This window comes from Corvus cornix, chromosome 3 (assembly GCF_000738735.6).
Source record: "Corvus cornix cornix isolate S_Up_H32 chromosome 3, ASM73873v5, whole genome shotgun sequence".
Taxonomy (NCBI): domain Eukaryota; kingdom Metazoa; phylum Chordata; class Aves; order Passeriformes; family Corvidae; genus Corvus; species Corvus cornix.
This window is the reverse complement of record NC_047056.1, coordinates 80,535,190-80,557,467: the sequence shown is the minus strand read 5'-3', so window position 1 is coordinate 80,557,467 and position 22,278 is coordinate 80,535,190. Positions and strand designations below refer to the sequence as shown.

Here is a 22,278-nt window from a genome sequence, read left to right as displayed (position 1 = left end):
CCACAGGCGGCGGGACCGACCAGTGACCGGCGGCGGGCGGGGCATCGACCGCCGCGTGGCGCCCGGGCCCCGCCCCCGCCCGGAGCCGCGGCCGCGCAGGCCCCGCCCCGCCCAGGCCGCGCCAGCATCCGGCGGAAGGTCCGGGCGTGGCGGCGGCGGGAGCGGCCCGGGTGTGTCCGGCGCGGGCTGGGACAGCCGGTCTCGCACAGCTTCGCTGACATCACGCTCCCGTTCCAAAGTTGCCCTCCCAGTGCGCTGCTTTTGGCTGGGGCGGAGTTAATTTTCTTCGCAGTGGCTGGTAGGGCGCTGTGGTTTGGATTTGTGCTGAACACAGGGTTGATGATATAGAGATGTTTTTGTTATTGCTGAGCAGGGCTTACACAGAGCCAAGGCCTTTTCTGATTTTCGTACTGCCACGCTGGGGAGGAGCCTGGGGGTGCTTGGGAGGTTGGGAGGAGACACAGCCGGGACAGGTGACCCAGACTGACCAAAGGGACATTCCAGACCATGTGGCATCATGCTCAGTATAGAAGGCAGGGGAAGAAGGAGGAATGGGGCCAACGTTTGCAGTGATGGCGTTTGTCTTCCCAAGTCACCGTTAGGTGTGATGGGGCCCTGCTCTCCTGGAGATGGCTGAACACCCGCCTGCCCAGGGGAAGCACTGAATTCATTCCTTGCTTTGCTTGTGTGCCGGGCTTTTGCTTTCCCTATGGAACTGTCTCTATCTCAGCCCGTGAACTTTCTGCGTTTTACCCTCCCGATTCTCTCCCCGATCCCCGGGCGGGGGAGGCGGCTGTGTGGGGGGGGCTTGGCTGCCGGCTGGGGTTGACCCACGACCCCCTGACAACACGGGGTGTATCTGCTGATAAATAACGCAAATAATGTATCACTGCCCACGCACATCAACACGGGGCTCCATTCCGTGCTCTCTTCCATCTCTGAGCCCGGCAGGGCCCGCAAGGCTCCGCCTGCCCAGCCCTGCCCGGTGTGGGGCTGTGAGGGCCCGGCTGCTGAGTGCTGTGTGTCCAGCCGTGTTTAACTAAATTCTGCCCTTAAAGAATCCTGGGGCTTCCTTGTGGTGCTAAACCTCACCAAACCCCGGGGTTTGACTCCAGCCCTCTCGTTCCAGGCGTGCATGGAGGGCAGTGCAATGGCTGTCACGGTAAAAGAATGCCTGGAGCTCCAGCTGCTGGAAGTGGAAATGCTGCTTTCGATGTTTCCCAAAAGAGGGGAGTTCAGTCTGGATAAGGATGCCGTGCCCAGCATCCAGCGCTACCTGAGGAACGCTGACGGAGCCCTGCCCCCACAGCTGGAATATCGCATCGCTCTTGATGTAGGGGAGGCGAAGGTGAGAGCTGCCAAGGAGAGCTGTTCATGGGTGGTGTTGTCTTTACTCCTTCTGCACACACTTGAAAACTGCCCAGAAAAACGGGGGTAAAAAAGCCACCTCATTTTTGTTTGCTTTTTGAAATGTCAAGAATAACAGAAAATCATGGCTGCTGCTAACACTGATCTGCATTAGAAATACAGTAACGTAAAAATAGCCCCAGATGGCAGAATGCAACTAACAGGAGTCACATGAAGACTAAAACAAAACCAGCCTTTGAGCAGAGAAACCAAACTCGCAGTATAACGAGCTAGAATAGTTCAGCTGATTGAAGAAAGGGATTGAACTACTTGATGTAAATACTTGCACAGGGAACACAGGTCTGAGTGCATACAAATGCAGTGACTAGAAATTGAGAACAGACAAACTCAGCCTAAAAACCATTTTCCTTGGAATGAAGGTAATTAAGCCTTAGAACAATTTACTGGGTAATGAGGTGGCCTCATAATTGTTTTGAAACTTAAGGTACAAGCTTAGGTATCTTTCTAAAATGCACCCTTTCACTGACCTTCAGAGAAAAGTTTTATGAACCATATAGGGAGGGCTTGTGTAGGAGTAGTGGGGTTTTTTCCATAGCAGATTGTCAAGGAACTTGGAAAGATAATTAGTCATTTCATGATTTGCTTCTCTCTGCAGGACTAATCATATGATTGTACACTGTAGTGAGTACCCCCTAACAGTCTACAGGAGCTTGAAGCACTCAGGATGCATAAATCCATAAATCCTTTCCTGCTCTTGGACTAGACTAGAGGCAGGGTTCAGCTGCCAAAGAACTGTGGTGCTCCATTTGAAGGCACTGTAGGAATAATCAAGAGAAATTCAACAGCCCAGTGTTCATGGGAGATCATATAAGATAGTCTAGAGGTCTCCCTGACCTGAAAAGTACATAAATCTTTTTATCCCCTATAATCCTGATTCCTCTGTACGGTGAATACTTGCTTAAAATAATGGTAATGCACCAAATCATAGAATGGTTTGGGTTGGGAGCAACCTGAAAGATCATCTACTTCCAACACCCCTGCCATGTGTCTCTCTATAGTAGGTACAATCAAAAACACTGTTTCATGTAACTCTTGGCCTTCTTTTACAGCAGCTGGGCTCAGTTCATTAATCATGTGTATTTGGTAAGGGATAAGATTCTCAAAATCCCTTGACTCCAACAGTTCATCACTGTAGCAACACTGAGCTAGAAATATCCCTCGAGGGTAACTGTGTACCTTCTCCCAAGCCATAGCATTAGTTCTGTGAACAGCACAAAAGCAGCCTGGATGACATGGGAAGCGTTGTGAAAGTGACAGCATAATGCAACAGAAGAAAATGAACAGAATAACAATGGATTATTGGGACAAAAGGGAAGTGGAAATAATCCCAGTCATTAGGATGCTGCAATCTTAATTACATCTCCTCATAATCTGCCTCTGACAGGGAAAAAGAATCTAGCATGTCTTCAGTTGCGGAAGAATTAATTTTCTGTCTCTCTGTGTCTTCTGTTTTTAAGGCAAAGGTGGAATTACAGGTTCTCCTTCCTCATATGTATCCTCAGGTAGCTCCTCAGCTCTTTGCCAGATCAGATGCTCTGCACAGACAGCAGCAGTTGCAGCTCAATACTCATCTCGCGTCTCACATCAGCTCTCTGGATTCAGGAGATCTGTGTGTTTGTGAGGCTGTGCAGTGGGTGAAGGACAACAGCCTGCCTTTCTTGGAAAACAGTAAGACCTCGTCTGAGTGTGCTTCAAAAGAAGTCAGGGTTAAGGAAATGCTGCATCGCATGTGGATCTACAGCCATCACATATACAGGCAGGAACTGAGGAAAAAGATTTTTGACTGTGCAAAGAAATTAAATCTGACTGGCTTCTGCCTAACTGGGAAACCTGGTGTCATCTGTGTGGAGGGACTCCAAGAAAACTGTGAAGAGTTCTGGCGTGATATTAGATATCCCAACTGGAAGCATATTTCATGCAAGCATGTGGAGAATATGGAAACGGAGGGAAGCATTGATAATCTTCGTCTCTTTCATGGTTTTGAAGACCTGCAGTTTCAGGCACATGGTGATTATGGCCTGAGGAATGACTATCACATGGATCTTGGCCAGTTTCTAGAATTCCTGAAACAGCACCAAAGTGGACACATTTTTCAAATTTTATTTGGTGTTGAAGGCAAACTTTCAGACAATTGAGAGAAACTGAATAAAGAGTTCTAATTTTGGAGAGCGGGAGATGTTGCTAACACTGAAATATTGTGCCTTACAGCTATTGTGAAAAGGGAAACTTTAACATCTGAGATGAATGGTTCAAGTAGTTAATCTCAGCTTCTGTGCTGAATCGTCACATATTTTTGAGACGTGTTCAGTGATTTTTTAAGACTTTAAAACTGGCATTTGTCTCTATGAGCCACGCCTCAACGCACTTGCAAAGTGATAAACATTCCGCAGGGTGTTAGGAATTATACACTTCTGTCTCCTCATCCATACTGTGCTGTGTGAATTTCTTCCCAACATCTCATCTAAACCTACTCTCTTTCAGTTTAAAACATTCCCCCCTTGTCCTGTCACTACATGCGCTTGTAAAAAAAGTCCCTTTCCAGCCTTCTCGTAGGCTCCCTTCACGTACTGGAAAGCGCTATAAGATCTTTCCAAAGCCTTCTCTTCTCCAGGCTGAAAAATCCCAATTCTCTCACCCAGTTGTCATAGGAGAGATGCTCCAGCCCTCTGATCATTTTTGTGGCCCTCCTCTGGATTTTCTCCAACAGGTCCATGTCCCTACTATGTTTGTGTCCCAGAGCTGGATGCAGTGGCCCGTTTAGGTCTCACAAAAGTGAGACAGGGTAAGAATCACCGCCCTCAGCCTGCTGGTCATGCTGCTTTTGATGCAGCCTAGGATACAGTTGGCTTTCTTGGCTTCAAGTGCTCATTGGTGGCTCATGTTGAGCTTCTTGTCTACCAATACCCCCAAATCCTCCTCAGGGCTGCTTTCAATCCATTCTCCTCCCAGTCTGTGTTTGTGCTTGGGATTGCCCTGACCCAGGTGCAGGACCTTGCACTTGGTGTTGAACACCATGAGGCTTGCACAGACCCACTTCTCCAGGTCCCTCTGGATAACATCCCTTCCCCCCAGTGTGTTGACTGCTCCATGTAGCTTGGTGCCATCAGCTAACTTGCTGAGGGTGCACTTGTTCCCACTGTCCATGTCATCGACAATGATGTTAACCCCAACCCCTGAGGGATGTCACTCTCATTGGTCTCCACTTGGACATCGAGCCATTGACTACAACTCTTTGTGACCATCCTTACCCACCAAGTGGTTCATCCATCAAATCCATGTCTCTTCCATTTAGAGACAAGGATGTCATGTGGCAAAGCGTCTGTCCGGTTATGTTAATAACAATTTTTCATCTGCTCAACTCATGGCATTTTATGTTTACACTGTTAGACCAAACACCTTGGAAATGGAAATGGGTCAGATGAGATAAAGTTTAGTTTTCACCCCTACATTACATAAGGAAATACATGTAAAATACAGAAAATAGCAAAAAACCCCTATATATATATGTATTTAATATTACATAAAAATACAAATAACTTGAAGAATCCTTTCTATGTCAAATTAGTATTGCATTTTCCAGCAGCTTGCAAGAGGCAGTGCTATTAATGGTTCATTAGGCAGCGTTTTCCTGCGGGGAAGCGTGCTGAGTGCGGATGTGGATAGTGAGTGTTCCTGTTTATAATGCATGATCATATTTAAAGGTCATCAATACAGTATGTAGTTGAAGAATGCTACTGGAAAGTCCCCAGCAGCTGTGCCTTGAAGGACCACCAGCCCACCACCTCCCACTTTGTGCCTGAGTGCCTTAATGTGAAAATGGGTACCAAGCAATAAAAGCAGACTTACTGCTGAGCTGCAGAGGTCTGGCTGATCGGCTCCAACACGCAGGCACTCAACAGCAGCTGTTTAAAGACTGTGTTTCAGCACACTCAGCTGATGACAACACAAGTAACAGATATTATTTTATTTCCAATGAAACACAAGGAAGTGTTTTAATACCCTTCTCACAATAGCAATACGTTGAAATGCAGAGTATTTCTGGTTGCTCAGAATATGATTAATGTATTTTCCTTCACTGTGGTAGGTGTACTGTTTGTGTGATCATAACTTCTGCCAAAAGCACAGTGAGGCAAAAAATGTTTACACGTTCCCATTAGGCAGTGAGGGAGAAAGTGCCTTTCTTTCTGAGTTTGGGACCTGTAATCTGCAGCTGTGACAGAGTTGAGGGGCTAGACAAAATTAATATTTGGTTTTCTAGAGATAATCTCTAGTAAAGATTAGAAAGAAATAGTAGAAAAAATGTTCAAGTACACTTTGTTTCCAGAACCATTCAGAAAATATATTACATTTTTCTTAGAGTGGTAATTGTTTAACAACTAATGATTCCTCAAAGTCTATTCCTGGCATTTTCATACTCCCTTTTTGTCAGTAACACGGAGTTCAAGCAATTAGGCCAAACATTTGCAATGGATCAAAACAGTGGTTATCTTGGTGGGGGAATGAAATCCTTGATCTCATACAGGACATTACCTTAGCTAATGTTAAATGTTAGTAATGTTAAATGTTATTGTTAGTAATGTTAAAATGTTCTAATTAAATGTGAACAAAAGGTTCTGCAGGTTTGGTTCTTTTAGAAAATTTTCATTTCATTACTCCACACAAGAGTGACCAGTAAGGATTTTCTCTGGAATAAAATATTCTAACCTTGTGGTTGTTTAAAACTTGGGGTTTTTTTAAATAGTAGGTTCACAAATTATGCATATTACACTATGACCTGTAACAGATAAAACATCACATGCATTTTTAAGTGTCCTTTTATCTGCTTAAGTTCCCACTGATGTTGTGACAAAACTCTTGACTCAGGATACAACCACTTCTTTCAAAAAGATCTGTCAAACTGTAGCATAGGAGATCTCAAAGTAAGAATCAAAATAACCAAACAATGCAAATATATTTTTCAGATTAATATTTATTTTCTGATGTATAATTCATGATTTCTTGATCTGAGTTTCTAACCAAATACTATGATTTAGAAAAAGTTTTCTGCATCTTAAAAAATTAGCTATTCTTAGTCTTCCTAGGCAGAAACAACCTTAATATTTTAATGCTTTTTAACTGCAGATGATTTGTTCATTCTTCATTAAATATTTACAGTTTCACTTTCATGGCCTCTTCAGGCCAGGTGTAGGAGTCAGCCACAAAGCTGTTGTAATCAGTACTGTACACCTGAGAGCGGATGAAGGCTTCAAGGTCCTTGGGCTGAGGATAGGTGGAGGCAGTGTTATTCCTGTAGGCTTCTTCTGCAATCTGGAAAGATGCATTAAAATCCTAATTAGTGCTGATAAACTGAGTACACTTAGCAGCATTTAAAAGTAGGACTTAGTTCAAAATCAAGGTGAGACTTCACCCTCTGGTGCTGGCAGTCACCTGTGTTCACACTGGATCCGGGTTAGTACCCTGTGAGTAAGACTACAACAGGTGATGTTTGTGTTTAAGTGGGTCTGACTCAGGCTACTTTTGAACAGGATTACACGTTCAGACTGTTACAAATACAGTGCTCCTCCTTGCACAGTAGTATCTTAGCTTTTACTGGGCAGTGGTGGATAAAATATTCCACAAGCCCCAAGCACTGAGATACAAGCTCTGCTTTTTTATCATTGCTTTATCCTAGTTTACCATCTTCCCAAAGCACTGCAAGAAAAGCATGATTTGTTCAAAGCTTCCGTGCTCTTTGCATATTAGAGAAGTTTAGTATTTGCCATAGCTTGATAATATACTTCATAAAAAGTAAACTCATGGGAAAAAAATAATCCTATACAGTGCACAGGATGGCTGGGGAAAATACAAATATTTGCTCGCTCTTTCCTCACCCAGACCATGCCTAAGTGAATCAATTATTCATCACAAATACAGCTGCAACAAAAATTAAGTTTGGAAGGGGTCGGAGCTCTCTCAACACATCAAAGTAGCCTCTCACATCTGAAGATCACCTGCTTGAGAAACAAGTATCTTCAGACTGGACATTCATCTGTGAAAGAAAGGAAGTCTGGCAGACAGGTTTTATGCAGCAGCACTGTGAAAAGATCTGCTTGAAACTGTGTTTGGCAAACACTCTAATGCTCCTCTTTTGAATAAAAGGGAGACATTCTTCTTCCTGCTTTCCTTAGCTCTCTTTAAAACATAAATTGTTTTAGTTTGGTGAGAAGCTGAGACCCAAAGTCACCTTATTAAGGCTTCTTTTCTAGGATTAATCTGAATCCCAACTCCATTTGATTGAGAAGCACTTTGGATGTTTATGTAAGGATGTCTTCAGGTCTGTGCACATAATTATCATGGTTGAACAAGGTCTGAATTCATACCCGATGGTTGATATTCCAAAATATTTTGATAGTGTTCCTCTCCTGGAAAAGGCAGAAGCCATTGCTAAACCTCTTGGGTTGTATGAGCCAGAGTAAGTATTTGCAGGAATAAAGTTCCAGCAGAGAACAGGCAGAAAGAATCACTTGGTAACGTTTTCCTTGTTTTGTATTTTATGTAACATGCACAAATAGAGGAGGAATTTCTATCACTGTGTTTGCCAAACACAGAACTGGTTTGATTTTGCCTGAGGAATTTAAGTAACATTTTGGACAGAGTAACATACAGAACAGAGTTACTACTTGCCTAAGAAGACATGAACTTTGAGAAGGATTTTTTTTTCTTAAATATACAGAATGAGTGAAGCTATGGAAACTGTTTCAAGCATGAGGGCTCCTTGTTATTCTCTCAAAATAATATGAAGTGGAATTACTCACAGTAAGGTGACAAAGACCGAGAACAATAATTGTAGAAAAAAGTTACAGAAGACAAGCAAAAAGTTGAAACTGATAACCATGAAGGGCCAAAAGCCCTTCAGCTGTGCAGCTGGCATGACTGTGGTGGACAGCAGAGTCTGTTCTCTACAGACATACACACTTGCTATAGTTCTGCAGCTCTCCTTGTATTTGGATTACCTTTACATTTATGAATTTAAATTTAATTTTGAAACTGCTAGGTGTCCAATATTGATTGACATAAACCAACTTGTGTGAAGGTGTGTTAGGTGATAAAATCAAACTACGTAGAGCTGGTGGGAAGACGAAAAGCCATGAAAATCTGAAATTACTTACCCTCACAGCAATTTTCAATGACACATCCTGAATGGTGACTAATGGAGGGTAGAGACGACCTTCCTGTAAATTCTCATCTGTAACTTGCTGAGCTATAACCTGAAATAACACAAACATGTTTAACTTGACATGCAGATGCAGCTGTAGCTTGATTAGACAGTGGTATTGTCTTTGGCAAAGAAATGTTTCTACTTTGACAAATCACACAGATACTGCTTAATCTACCTAGGCAGCGTTTTTTAGAACCACCCTTGGCATTAGGAGAAGCTACAAAAGAATTAGAAATTTATGGAGTTACACCTTTTTTTCTCACTCAGACAATAAAAGGTAAACTTAATTCTTGAGTAAGTCCACACATAAACTAGCAAATAGCTCATTGTGAGGTATAAATTCCAGCCAACAATTGCAGGTGGGTCAAAGACTTCAAGGATATTAAAAAGCAGCTGTCATTCTGACAGTCGTCAAGTCAACCTGTGCAGGGAACAGAACTGAAACCCTTAAGTGTAAAATGCTCTGAATGAAATTACTGGCAGCTGGTATTTCTGCTATCATTAGCTACAATTTGTTTGTCTTTTGGGGACTTGAAATAGCTTTTTAGGGTGATCCAGATGTGGATAGAAGGAAAACTCTGCTCTGGATAACATCTGGTAGAGCCATGTATGACCCACCAAGAGGTTCTGAAAACACCAGGAAAGTCTAGGAAACACTGAGACTTGCAGCTGGTAACATAGCCCAAACAGAAACAAGAAGTGCATTTCTGAGGGAATTTTCTAGGAAAATACTTGAAACAAAGCACAAACAAAACTTCCTACAGTTCCTGTTGCATGTGGGTAATAGGACCTCGTACATATGCTTCTAAACAACTAGGACTGCATCAAAGCAGGTGTCTGGATGTCATTAATGCACCCCTTCCAGCAGATGCAGGTGAATAGTTTGAACTAAAGTAGCTCCAGGTTCAAAGAGAACTCAGTGTTCTCTTGTGCAATTTAACCAGAATGTTGGTAGCTGTCCTAAGTTTTTCCATTTGGAGTGAAAATGCTGACAAGAGCAATAGGCGATTACACTTTTGAGTATAACAAGTGAAAGAAAATTATTTGTTTACATTTAAACCTGAACTTGAGAAATACAGCAGAGAAAAACCCTCTAGGGGGAGCTAAGAGAATGTAAAATCAAGTTATTGCTCTCCATAACAGCAACCAGGTTATTTCAAAATGCTACACAGCCCTTTGATGTGCATCTGAATGTAAGGAGGCACTTACAACATGAGGTGTCTGATGTTAACAGCTTAAGAGGGCTCTGCAGGAAAGATGAAAGCTGAAGCAATCAACAGCAAGTTGCTCTTACTGTAATGCATCACTGAAAATAAAAGGTTCAGGAGCGGAGAACTTCTCTTTTGTGATTCTGTTTTTGATAGACCGTAAGCCACAAAATATTTGGGCAGTGCTCAAAGTGGGGGAGGTAGCAAGATCAAATGTATAGATGCCATGCTGTTCCTTCAGACATACTCCTGTAACAGCACTGAAAACTGCAAAAACACAAACCCAAGCATTTTCAAAGAGAATGATACCCTCTTCATGTGATCTTTGAAAAACACTCCTGGAGAACAGCAGATCAGTGGCAGGGGAAAAAATGATGAATCAACATTTGGTACTACTGAGAAGAAAAGACAGAAAACATAACTGTGCCAATGTATAAATCCAGAACGTAACCCCACTTTGAGCAGGGTGTGGTTTTTCTCCACATACTTCAAACAAAAATGGGGTAGAAGCATGAGGGGGTATAGAAAATAACAAAGATGATAAAAAAATTATTTTTTGATCAAGGAGACAAAAAATAATAAAATAGACTTGGGAGGAAAAGAGAAGACTGAAAGGAAATGCAGAAGACAATTGAAGGTGAACATTTCTTATGGCACCATAGGGAAACCAAATCATCAAACAGCAGAAAATCATAAGAGTTTCTTTATCCTCAGGACTCATAACTAAATTGTGATACTGATTGCCAAAAATGCTCAAATGTATAAACATGTTCAAAAAGCCACTAAGCTCATTTATGAAGGAGAAATCCATACAGGGATAAAACATCTGGCACAGGAAGGCCAGACAGTAAAGGCTGCCAGAATCTGAGAAGCCATTTCAGCAGAAGGATCACTGTATTTCTCCCTTTTTGATCCTCTTTTCCTCAGCTTCTGTTAGTGATTGCTTTCACAGGAAGATACCAAGCTGTGTGTACCTTAGATCCAACCCAGTATGGCTATTTTCATGTTCTAAATTTTAATTAATTCAAGTTTTTAATAGAAAAATTAGATAAGCATTAATGCAGAACCTAAATGCAAGGCAACCAAGACAAATGTCATAAAGCAAATGGGGGCAGCTTGGTTTTTGGAGGACATATTCTCCATAATGAAAAGATTTTGTAGGATTATTTGTGAACTAAACTGCAGGTCACACATGCAAGAATATTTCATTAATTCATAATTCTCTGCCTCTTTTGTTGTGTTTTGTAGGACTTAAAAGAATAGGCAACATCCCTTGTCATCACAGAACAACTGCCCGCAGTTCAGAGGTATTGCAGCTTACAGTACCTTAGATTTTCCATCCAAAGTCAAAGTTACATTCCATTTTACTTGGAAGGAAGAAAAGAACACTGAAAGTAGAATCTGTTGTAGTTACAATAACTACTTATTTGTGACTTCTATCAGATGTAATTGGAGGGGTGGCAAAGCAAGAAACAGGAGGTGCAGGCATGTGGCTTGGGCTGCTTGCTTTTTATAATTTCTGTTCTCAGGTAAGCTACCTCTACAATCTAAGAAGGTCCCTTTGCCCAACAAGTGCATGGGTTTTGTGCTTTAAATTTTGCAGCATCTTGAGTGCTTCCATTTCAAACGAAGAGTACTAAACACTATTCTAAAACCCCCAAAACTATTCTGATTTTATCCTCCCATTAAAAAAGCCAAGAAAATAAAACAAAAAGAGCACTTTTGCTTTTGCTCTGTAGTGTAATTATTCAGCTAAGGGCCTACACAGCACTGCCAGCCTTCACAGCCCTGACACGTCTTCTGGCAAAGACTCCTCTGGCATCCATCAGCTGTTGCTGTGCTCATCTTACCCAAGCCCCACAGCCCCTCACACATAAGAAGACCAGATGTGAAAGCCCTGAGCTGCAGGCAGTAAGAGGAGCAGCTACCCAGGGATCCTGCCCCAACAGAACTTTCTATGCAAGACAAAACCCACATTTTTATATGTCAAACTTTTCTAGGGATTTTACTAGGGGAAGGCAACTGTATAGCAAAACCTTTACCCAAGAGTCAGGAGAGAACCTCTACCTCACGTGGGAATTTAAAAGCTTCCTCACAATTTCTGATACTATTTTACTTCCCTGATTGTTAGATGTCTTTGTTCAGAACTGATTTCTTTCTGACTTCATAGACTGTCACATGAAACAAAGTTCAATCCACACATGTACCACCTTTTGTCATCAGCTCTCACTATATAGGAAGCACTTCATACAAACCAAAATGAAGCAACTTCTACAATGAAGTAAGACAACTCTAACACAGCAGCTTAGACCAGGAAGTGAGGATCACCATATCCAACTGAAATTACAGGGAAGGATTTAAAGGGAGGATATAATTACCCAAAGGCTTAGGAGATGGATCATTGCCCTTCTAAGACAGTTAAAGCCAGTGGAGACATGCTGGGTTTTTTACTAATTTTAAAGATGGAAATTGTGAATGTCTTTCTTACAGAGGGCAGGCTGTTTGCAAACCTCTTTTAAGATGCCATAGCATGCACCTTAAAAAACCTTTGAAAGTCTAACAAGGACTTTTAAAAATGACTTGTTAAAATACAATTTATAAAGAACAATATACCTTGCAAATAAAGGCCTTATACAGAAAGCAGTATTTTTCCAGTTTTAAAGGTTAGCTCTTCCTGTTTAATTGCTCATTAATACTAAGTCACTAAATTAAGGAATTTAAATAATTTTGAATACAGTACCTCAGCAGTTGTGAGGAATACATCCTCGTCAATATGTCTCAGTCCACATGAAATAACGCCAAGGGCAACTCCTGGAAACACATAGGAATTGTTACCCTGTCCAGGATAGAGAGTTTGTCCACTTGGAAGAGTGACAGGATCAAAAGGACTTCCACTGGCAAAAATGCCACGTCCCTAAATTGTAACAACAAAAAGAAAGCAAGTTAATTGAGAGATTGCTGTTGAAATATTTCACACATCCTTTTAAATATCCACCACTGTGGAAGCTGGGTTGCATCTATTTAGCATCTCTTCTGAGAGGGTTTTAGAGCTATTTGCCTGAATATGTCTCAAGAACATCAGGATGCTGATCCTGGAGATCACTGATGATTCTCTGTGGCTCTCTAACTATATCTGTACAATTTAGAAGGAGAGAAACTGAAGCCAGCAGTGATTATTCCCTTTGTGCATCCATGCCAGAAGAAGGCACACGGTATGCATCCAGAGTTGTAAAACTCAAAGTGGGCAATATTGCTATGGTAGCAACAGGTGATGCTACTGGACTTTTTTCCCAATAGTGTCCCAATAGATACTAAGGCAACTAAATGTTGCCCTTTTGGATGGGGAGATTTCTGAGGAGCTGTGGGCAGGCAGAGCTCTCTTTTCTTCCCAATCCCCCACTTCAGGCCCTCGAGCCCATTCCACAGCTCAACAGAATGACAGAGGTGCAAGCTCTGTCCCAGGAACATCATCCCATAGAGCAACAGCACAAATCAGTGTGGAACCTCCTCTGCCAGGACCTTGGGGGTCCTATCTTGGTAACATACTGAGTAGGGTGAGGGCACCAACTCAGGCACCTGCCAGCACCGATAAACCAGTAGAATGTTTCCCAGCAGATTTTTGGGTAATGCCAGGTAGGATTGTGGCTGGCAGGGCCCAGGCACCATGCCCAAGTTGGTGCAGGTAGACAGTAAGAAGAGCCAGTCTGTTTGGGGGAATTAAGAGAATTTAGCTATATGGGTACAAGTTATACCATGACACTGTCCTGAGGACAAGAGACCTGGCTCTAACTTGGTTTAGGCTGTAGTTCATGTGGAGTGACGCTGCACAGCTGTGTGTCCGCAGCCCAAAGGCCCCTGGCTCCTGCCTCTCTGGGGAGAGAGCACCCTCCAATTTAAGCAGTGAATTCAGGTAGGGAAGAAAAGCCAGCCTTTATTTATGCTAGCACTGCTAAAGTGATAAATATCACTGTTAAATACTTCAGAGGCACTCTGTATCCATGCCTGTTTTAGAGAACTGGAAAAGTGCATTTTTAAATAGGCCACTGTTGCTATTCAGCTCTTCAGAAGAATATTCTCTTTGGTTTGGTGTCATGCACTATAATTCTAGCCTGGTTATTATACGTTTTGGTGACAGATCAAATACTTCAGAGTGACTTCTGCTCTGTTTACCACATGTGGTTACCCGCTACAACCAACCCTTCACGTAGGCTGCTTCCCTGGCTCCTGCACTGGTCTGTAATTGCATCTGTGCTGTGGGGAATGGACATGCTAAATTTGTCTTTTAAACACTGAGAAACTGTCATTCAAAATGCCCTGTATTTGACAAGCAATCCAAATACATCCACTGTGAAACACATACAGTAAGGTACTCATACTTTTTAAATTCTAGGCTGAATTACAGGATAACATGTTTATCAGTACTTCTATAACAAATAAGCAAGCACATTTCTCTGAATTTTCACCTATGTTTATATAATAGAAAACTTTGTAAGAAGAGTCAATTAACCCAGTTCTTAATACAGAATGATTTTAAAGATTCTGTTTCATGTATTGAAATATTTTCTCACCCTGAAGAGTATTTATGAAATCTCAAATGAAAAGCATGCCACTGTGCGTATATATTACACGAAACAGTACAGTTCAAAAACAGACATCATGTTTTAATGATTGATGGTGACTGATGCTTTGGTTGTAATAAAGATTATGAGTGTTGCCTGACACCAATAAAAGCTATGACATGTTTTTATGAGAGTGCAAGCATGCTGTGAATTCAGTGAAATTGTCTTGATAAAATCTGAAAAATCTTTTATTTAATTTAACTCATTTTATCTATGCACAGAGACATTATTAGTACTTGCTACTCCACCCTCTGTCTTTTTCCCATTTAAAATTTAATTTCAGATTTACTTTTCATGACTTAAACTGAAAAGATATTAATCTTTGGTTACCTCTGTGTATTTGTAGCACTGCTCAGCAGTGCATTCTGCTTTGCTGGTAGGATTGCTGAGAGCAAAAATGATAGGACGTTTGTTTAGAGCAGCCATATCCTGAAGAATTTGTGTAGTAAAAGCACCACCAATTGCAGCAACTCCTAAATAAGAAAAACACACATAACAAATACACAAATGAAATCAGTTCAGGGCAAGGCACGCATGTCACTTGTAAAAGAACAGAGCTCCTTTTACTGTCTCCCTCTCTAAAATGGAGTTCAACCTTTTTCCTAACATGTCGTTAAAATAAAGTTTTGTATAAAAGATTTTGCAATAGTGGAACTTCAGTATTATCCCTAGCATAAGGCAGAACTTGTTTGCCCCTGTACGATCAGGTGAATTTCTCCTTTCCCTTTTCTCAAGCTCTTTGTGTGAAATAGAAATCTATCACCTTACCTGCTGCTAAGTCCAGTGCGGACCAGACAGATGCAGCTCTGGGTCCTAAAGTTTTATTCCACAGACTGCATAGTTTCTCCCAAATCCAGTGTGTCAGATTTCAGGTTTTTCTGACATGATGAGTAAAGTTTCTGCCTTCTACATCTGAGCTGAGTTGACAAATAATCCCAATTTTGAGTCTAAGCCTTCCCTGACAGCAACAATTTTTTTAATACATCCCTTTTCATTGCATCAGAGATGCTTTTCTATTCCCCATATTGTCTACATTTATAAATGCTTTTTATAGGAACTGAATGCCGCTCTTGCAACACGAAATCCTCTAACTAACTTAGGTTGCATTCTGATGCACTGCAGACTCGTAGCCAGTACTTAGATTTTGGACCTCAGACAATTCACAGCCAAAGAAGGGGGTGTGTGATGTTTCTGAGATGTCAAATATACCCGTCTGTGTGACTAATCTATAACAGCTGGGAATTCAAGGATATCCACACCTTCAGTGAAAATAAACAGATAAACAGATCTTGGAGTAAAACTAAAGATCTTTATTTTACCAGAGGCCACTCTCACCTGGCTTGGAGAGAGGGTAGCCTCCTTCTTCCTCAGAGACCCCAGTGTCTGACACCCCATTCTGCTTTCCACAGGATCTGAGTTTCAAAAGCAGGAAAAAGAGCTGGTTTTCCCTCTCTTGGGGGACTGGAAATTGATTAAAACCCAGTCTGGGAGAGGAGAGCCTGGAACTTGGGCCCTTCTCAGGTCAGTACTGTAATGTCTTGTCACTGATGCTCAAATGAACATCCTGACAGCACCCAGTCTTAAAGGACAGCTTGGTATCTGCCTGAGGAGAGCACAAGGTCCTTGGAGGGAGGTGAAAGGGGCCCTCCCTGCCCAGAGCTGGCTCGAGGGTCATGCTTCAGGACTAATACTTCTTTAAGACACCACAGAGTATTTTCTGACTGATTCCACATGAAGCATGGCATATCTGTCACATACTACTGTTTTTTGCAACTCTGAGCTCTTGTACTTCACCTTCTATGAATGGACAAGGATGCTTAGATGCAAAAGCTCTGATAGACCAGCTGAGCCACTCTATGTTCGATGTATAAGAGCCTGTTATACACCTTAGCTTCTGGTTAAATCTTCAGTTGCCAAGTGTTTAATAACTTCTAAAACTGCTTCTGGACAGCCAACAGTAAGAATGACAACTATCTTCAGACTTAAAACAAAATGCTCCTTGGCTATTTATTTCTTTTCTTTTTTTTTTTTTTTTTTAATTGCAGTTTCTTAGACTGGGTCAAGCTAAATTAGGGCTTTTCCTTGAGCCATTGCAGGCAATGAAATGTGTATGAGGATTTGCTCAGACAGAGCTACATAAAACAGTGGGAGAAGGACTATCAACCTATTTTCCCATGACTCCTGCTACTCCAATGAACATAGTGAACGTCTAGTCACTCAAACCAAAAATCCCCAATATTAGTTTCTATTGCTGTTTCTGATGGAAGTGCCTTCATTATACAGAACTGATAAATGAAAGTGACCTTGAGGAAGAGTCACGTAGGTTTACACATAAAAGTGATACACAGTAAAGACCCATATTTCATGACAGCAGATCTTCCCTGAGCATCCACACACCTTTATTTGGATAAATATTCATTCATTTTATTCTTCTGTCCCTCTAGCTTTTTCAGCCTTGTAGTCTACTACCTAAATTCTCTACACCACTTTGTCTCCTCTTGCAGTCATATCTTTATGTAGCACAGGAAAAGAAACACTTCATTTACCTCACTGATGATCACTGGCAAAAGCAGATGTTACTAAACAAGGACCATGTGGTCTAGGCATAGTCAAAAAGGCAGCTGTTAAAATGTAGGATAATTTTCACTGTGGCATTTCAGTTTTTCTAGCACCTTATGAATGACTTTACTAGACAGATAGATTAATCTTGAAGTCTTACTTATAAAAAAAAAAACCAAGAGTACTTGCAGTTCATTCCTGAAACTGCCACTAAAATGCAATAACCAAACTACAGAGAGCTGAGCAATCTTGTTATTGAGATCACAATCCTTTTGCTTTTACAACAGAAAAAGTGTTCATAAAACGTGCATTTTGGTCTGCAGAAAGGACAGCTGGCTAAGAATCTAAATGTGAGCAAAAAAAGATGCAGATACAGCACCCTCACGTTTGCACAGCTTTACATGAGCTTAGCTCAGTTTTCTCACTCTAAGGTTATTTGTATTACACCCTCCACATTAAATCAGAAGTAATTTAGGAAGGTGTAAGGTCCTGCATCAGATGTTTAAACCCAATCGGATTCTTTCCCCTGTAAAATGGATGGCTCAGAATGAAAGCAGTGTTACATGCTTGGATAGTTAGCATTTGTTCAGTTGCTTAATAGAGTCCATTATGCACCCAGTGTTTTCTGAAAACACACAAAGGTAAACTCTGTTCAGAGGAACTTGATCTTGTCTTTAGACAAAGCCATATCCCCATTTTTTTTCAACAAAGAATAAGGTCATTGCTTTAAATTCAAAGAAATTACCTATTAGCACGGATGGTTTTATATCCTTAACAATATCTTCTAGATTTTTCATTTCACCATGTTCATGGGCAAAACGCTGTTTCTCAGGTGTTAATGAGGCACGCCCCTGAGTAAGGAACAACAAGAAAAATATATTTAAGTTTAATGGAACCTAATATCCTGGGATAATCAGTTTACAAAGTATCTGGTTTAACACATCCTATTTTCATTTCTACTTTTGCATCTGTCATATGAGACAAAGTTACATTGTGTACAGCTAACATCCTTAGGATAATTTAGGACTAATCTATTTCTCTAAGCAGTAGATAAATTCATTAATTGTACTTTAAACTGAAAATAGCTGTAGAACACCATGGTATTAACATCTATTTGAGCAATTATATGAGATTTGTAACTTAGCAAAACTTAGCAAAGTAAAAATAGTTTTTCCTAGCTTTTTCAGCTTTGCTCTTGTCTGTAAGTATGGAGACTATATGGTGTGACTATTTAGACTATAGGAGAGCCTACATACTTCTTCACATTTTTCATATTTAAGTCATTCATTATTAAGGATGGAATAAAAATAATTTTAATCAACTGTCTGGTGCACTGTTTTTGCATTAACAAAATTGACTCTGCTGTGAAAAAACTTTTGCCCTGATCTCTACTGGCAATTTCCATCCACTGATGCCCAACAAGGTTTCCAAATGGAATATGATGGATGCAGGAGAAAGGGCTATAGAGTATCACTGACATTGACTTGAGCTGTGGGTTTGAGCTCAGTGTAAGTAACATGGAGTGCAGGGTGAGAATGGGCCAGAATTTGTGAAAATTCTGTTAGTTGTCTAAATACAGAGAGCTCTGTCTGTACACAGACATCTGAAAATTTCAGCAGAAAAGTTTAAAATGCGCACATGTCCACCTCTTGTTTTAGTCTCGTGCCTGCAGAAAACATCACTGCAAAGGCACTTTTCAAACACAAGTCTGGAAGATGATTCCAGCCCCTCAAACATCTTACAATTTCATACAGAAAGAAGCAGATTAAACAGATATGTGGGGAAGTACATGAGGAACATTGAATGCTAAATGTAATTTTGACCAAACAGCCAGAGCAGATATGTATTGTCTCCCCAGCCACACCTTTTACAACTGATAAGATGAAAGTTTCCTTAATCCTAGCAAGTTTATTAAGACTACACTGAAGTATTCAGTGCTTGAATAGAATTCGTTCCACAAGTCCACCAAAGTCTATGAATTTGAAAATTTTGGCTCAGCTTAGGCCTGCATACACCATCAGACATAAGCCACGGTGAGAAAGTTGGTACTTCCTTTCAGATCCCAGCTCTGCAGGGTGGCAGCATGTGGCTGTGCCAGTCCCATCACAGAAGCTCCTCTGCTGGTCCTGGGACAGCCACTGCAAGAGTTGGTGGGCTGAAGAAGAGGCTGTTTCTCATTTCCAGCTGCAAGGAAAGTGCTTCCATCCCAAGGGTGCCACAGGAAGCTGTGGGAGGCTGTTACGTGGTCGGGGCTGATTGAGCTGATCTGCCCCACAGCATGCCAGCTTCTTTTAGCTCACCCACGACTACAGGGCATTTCCAGAGATCTCTCTTTTCTACACATTTTTATATCTGGATGGGCTTATGCAGGTCTGAAGTGATCTCCTACAGTGATTAGCACGGAAATACTGAGATATGGGCACTTGGTTTCCTTTGTGGATAAAATGTAAAATTGTCAGCCCTGAGGGAATGCCGCAGTATTAATAATTTTTGGCATATTTATGCCTGAATCATTCCACCATCATATGCATTTTGCAGTCTGGCATTTCCCAGCATCCCAGCAGATGTCCCCACAGTCTGCACACACACTTTAGACCCATCTCATTTTAAAGCACGAATTTTCCTTAACGTTTCCAAGGGAAAAATATGAAGCTTTCTTTTTAGTCAGCAAAGAAAAAGAAACCCCAACATTTATGACTTCCAGACCAAAAGCTTGTTGCTAGGATTAATTCAAAATACTATAATAAAAGGCACTTTTCATTCAAATCTGTGGGTTGGTTGGAATTAAAATGCTTGGTGGAGCCTCACTTGGAGGCAGGTTTGCTGGGGAGCCAGGAGTGGGTGCCCTGGGCCACCATCCAGTCCCAGGCTGCTTCTTTAGATGGTTCCTTAATGGCTCATCATGCTGCTGCTGAGGAGGCCAGTTTTCCATCTGACTTTAAAACCCCACCTCTAGGAGACTGCCTTGGGCTACCAAGGAAAAAGAAGTCATCTCCAAGGGCTGTGACCAGCTCACTCTTCAGGCTCTGGCAGGCTGGTAGTTCTGAGCCCCTCCAGGATCTGCAGATCTGGACAGATTGCTCAGGAAAGGTGACCTCTGATTTTTTTCCACAGTATGTAACAGCCAAGAGATCAGGCTGACATCTTAGTGGATAAAAATGTTGATATTCTTTAATTTTCAGTTTTAGTCAAAGCAAATAACCAAAATCCTTCATGAAGCAGATTTAGTTCTTTACACAGTTTTACACTTGACTGGCTTTCAAGGAGGTGTTAAAATGCTTATTGATGAAACACCAAGGATTCAAAGTCCTGGCACTGAGAATGATCTCTCATTTAATTAGCTACAAAGGAGTACTCAAACAGTAAGGATGTGATCCACTGCAACGTTTTTCAGGCTGCTAGCTAGCAAGACTAGTGCTAGCCAGATGGGTCAGCTCAGGTCAGATTCACTTCTGCCTTATCCTAATGTCTATCTGCTCTTGATTTCACTCATGACATTTTACCATTCTAAAAAAAATAATAGTCAAACAAACAAACAAAAAACCCAATGCAAGTCAAAACCCAAACAATTTAAAATTTACTTATTTATTCAGCTTTGGTCTGAAATAGTTTGATCCCATTAGTCAGCATAGATCATGTTTCCAAGAATATCTTTTTCTAGCATATTAACTAAGAATGAAATATTAAATTATGTGGCTTAGCAAAAATAACGACAGCTATGTGCATAGAGATTTTTGCTTGGAAAATGCTTATAAAAGAAATTATATGGTATGGGGTTTTTCTTTAAATATCTATTTTAAAATAAATTGGAATCATATAATGGTTTGGTTTGGAAGGGACCTTAAAGATCATCTCATTCCACCCAGCCTGCCATGGGCAGGGACACCTTTCACTAGACCAGGTTGCTCAAAGCCCCATCCAGCCTGGCCTTGAACACTGCCAGGAATGGGGCATCCACAATTTCTCTGGGCAACCTGTTCCAATGTCTCACCACCTTCACTGTAAAAAAAATTCTTCCTAATTTCTAATCTGAATTGACCCTCTTTCAATTTAAAGCTGTAATCCCTTGTCCTATGCCCCTGTAAAAAGTCCCTCTCCAGCTTATAGGCCCCTTTGGGTACTGGAAGGCTGATAGAACATCTCCTGGGGTCTTCTGTTCTTCAGGCTGAACAATCCCAATTCTCTCAGCCTTTCCTCATAGGAGAGGTGTCAGAAATGTATTTTAATTGTTAATTCAGTGATCTAAAGGAGCTACATAACACCTCCCTAAACATCTCCATGATTTCAAGATCAGCCAGTTGATTTGATTACAAAACTCCAATAGTTTAGAGGCCGGTGCTCTAGACGATATTTTTTTTCTCCACAAACTGACAAATGCTTAAGTTCTGCTCTCCACCAAGTAGAAAGGCAGCAGCAAGAGCACAACTAGCTTTCCTCTGTGCCCTGCCAACAGGAGAAGCAAGGGCCTGCAGGAAGGAAGAAACAATTCAGTTTTGTGTATCTTCCATAAAATAAGGGGTTGCCAGGCCATTTAGTACAAGCTTCCAGACATTCATGCCTGAATGCCTATAGCTGGAATAAGAATCACAAAGCTTTTTCAGTCAGCAGAAAGACGAGGATGGAGCCAAAATGCAGAAGTCTCAGTTCTGGATTTGCATGTTGCTGTCTTGTCTCCTTCCTGACACTGGAGAGATGCAAAGTGGCTGAACCTGTCAGTGTTGAGCTGCTCTGAAACATCTTCCAGAAGCACAGAGCCTGTCTTCTGACATTTCCATTTCCAGCCCTGGCTTAGCCAGCCTTTGGCTGCTGGGAAATGAGCTGTAAAGGATCAACACAATGCAGCATAAATCAGAAATTGCTCTGGTCTGCCTGCATCTCCATAATCCTATACTAATGTGGCACAGAGCTTACTGGTATTTCCCTTCTTCTTCTAATAGGAAAAAGAAAAAATGTAAAATACCCCAAACTTTGAAGAGTTTGAATGAGCTCTGAGGTTCTGTGTATGAAGATCTGAGTCTTTTAAGTAGAAACATCATCTTCAGTCACATTCAGATATGTCTTCTAAGTCCACTGTCCTGCTCTTTCAGCATTATTAAAAATTCATTCAGGCAATGAAAAGGGCTCAGAAAAACCAGCAGTTTAAAGACCTCTGCAGTACACCAAACCTCTGTACAGTCTCACTGTTTCACTGCTCACCACACAGCAGAAGGATTTTTTGGAGAGATTTTTTCCAGGAGCTCCTATCAAAGGATGTTACTGAACTGTT

The 22,278-nt window shown here is 41.3% G+C and overlaps 2 protein-coding genes across 3 annotated transcripts in view; one reads left to right on the top strand and one right to left on the bottom strand.

Annotated features, from left to right (window-relative positions):
* The first annotated feature begins 128 nt into the window (after nucleotides 1–128).
* On the top strand, nucleotides 129–3,852 carry RWDD2A (RWD domain containing 2A). Of its 2 annotated transcripts, none has more exons than XM_039568161.1 (3): nucleotides 129–298; nucleotides 1,130–1,348; nucleotides 2,886–3,852. In XM_039568161.1, exons 2-3 carry the CDS (start codon nucleotides 1,136–1,138, stop codon nucleotides 3,561–3,563), a joined length of 891 nt encoding a protein of 296 aa, XP_039424095.1. In that variant the 5' UTR covers nucleotides 129–298; nucleotides 1,130–1,135; the 3' UTR covers nucleotides 3,564–3,852. The 2 variants fall into 2 exon arrangements, with proteins under 2 accessions (XP_039424095.1, XP_039424096.1); XM_039568162.1 differs by lacking the exon at nucleotides 129–298 and adding an exon at nucleotides 363–602.
* A 2,525-nt stretch (nucleotides 3,853–6,377) lies between these two features.
* The window catches only part of ME1 (malic enzyme 1), a 159,050-nt gene continuing 143,149 nt past the window's right edge, over nucleotides 6,378–22,278 (bottom strand). The window contains exons 10-14 of the mRNA XM_039568160.1: nucleotides 17,758–17,863; nucleotides 14,784–14,926; nucleotides 12,575–12,748; nucleotides 8,577–8,675; nucleotides 6,378–6,735 (exon numbers count right to left, since the gene is read on the bottom strand). Of these exons, the coding sequence (XP_039424094.1) occupies nucleotides 6,577–6,735; nucleotides 8,577–8,675; nucleotides 12,575–12,748; nucleotides 14,784–14,926; nucleotides 17,758–17,863 (681 nt within the window). The 3' untranslated portion in view covers nucleotides 6,378–6,576. The remainder of the gene's footprint in view (nucleotides 6,736–8,576; nucleotides 8,676–12,574; nucleotides 12,749–14,783; nucleotides 14,927–17,757; nucleotides 17,864–22,278) is intronic.

What these genes read in the sequence shown, in the direction of transcription:
- RWDD2A (XM_039568161.1), top strand. Translation starts at nt 1,136, where the DNA reads ATGGAGGGCAGTGCAATGGCTGTCACGGTAAAAGAATGCCTGGAGCTC. An exon ending in TTGATGTAGGGGAGGCGAAG is followed by an intron (nt 1,349 to 2,885) that starts GTGAGAGCTGCC and finishes TCTGTTTTTAAG; the next exon opens with GCAAAGGTGGAATTACAGGT.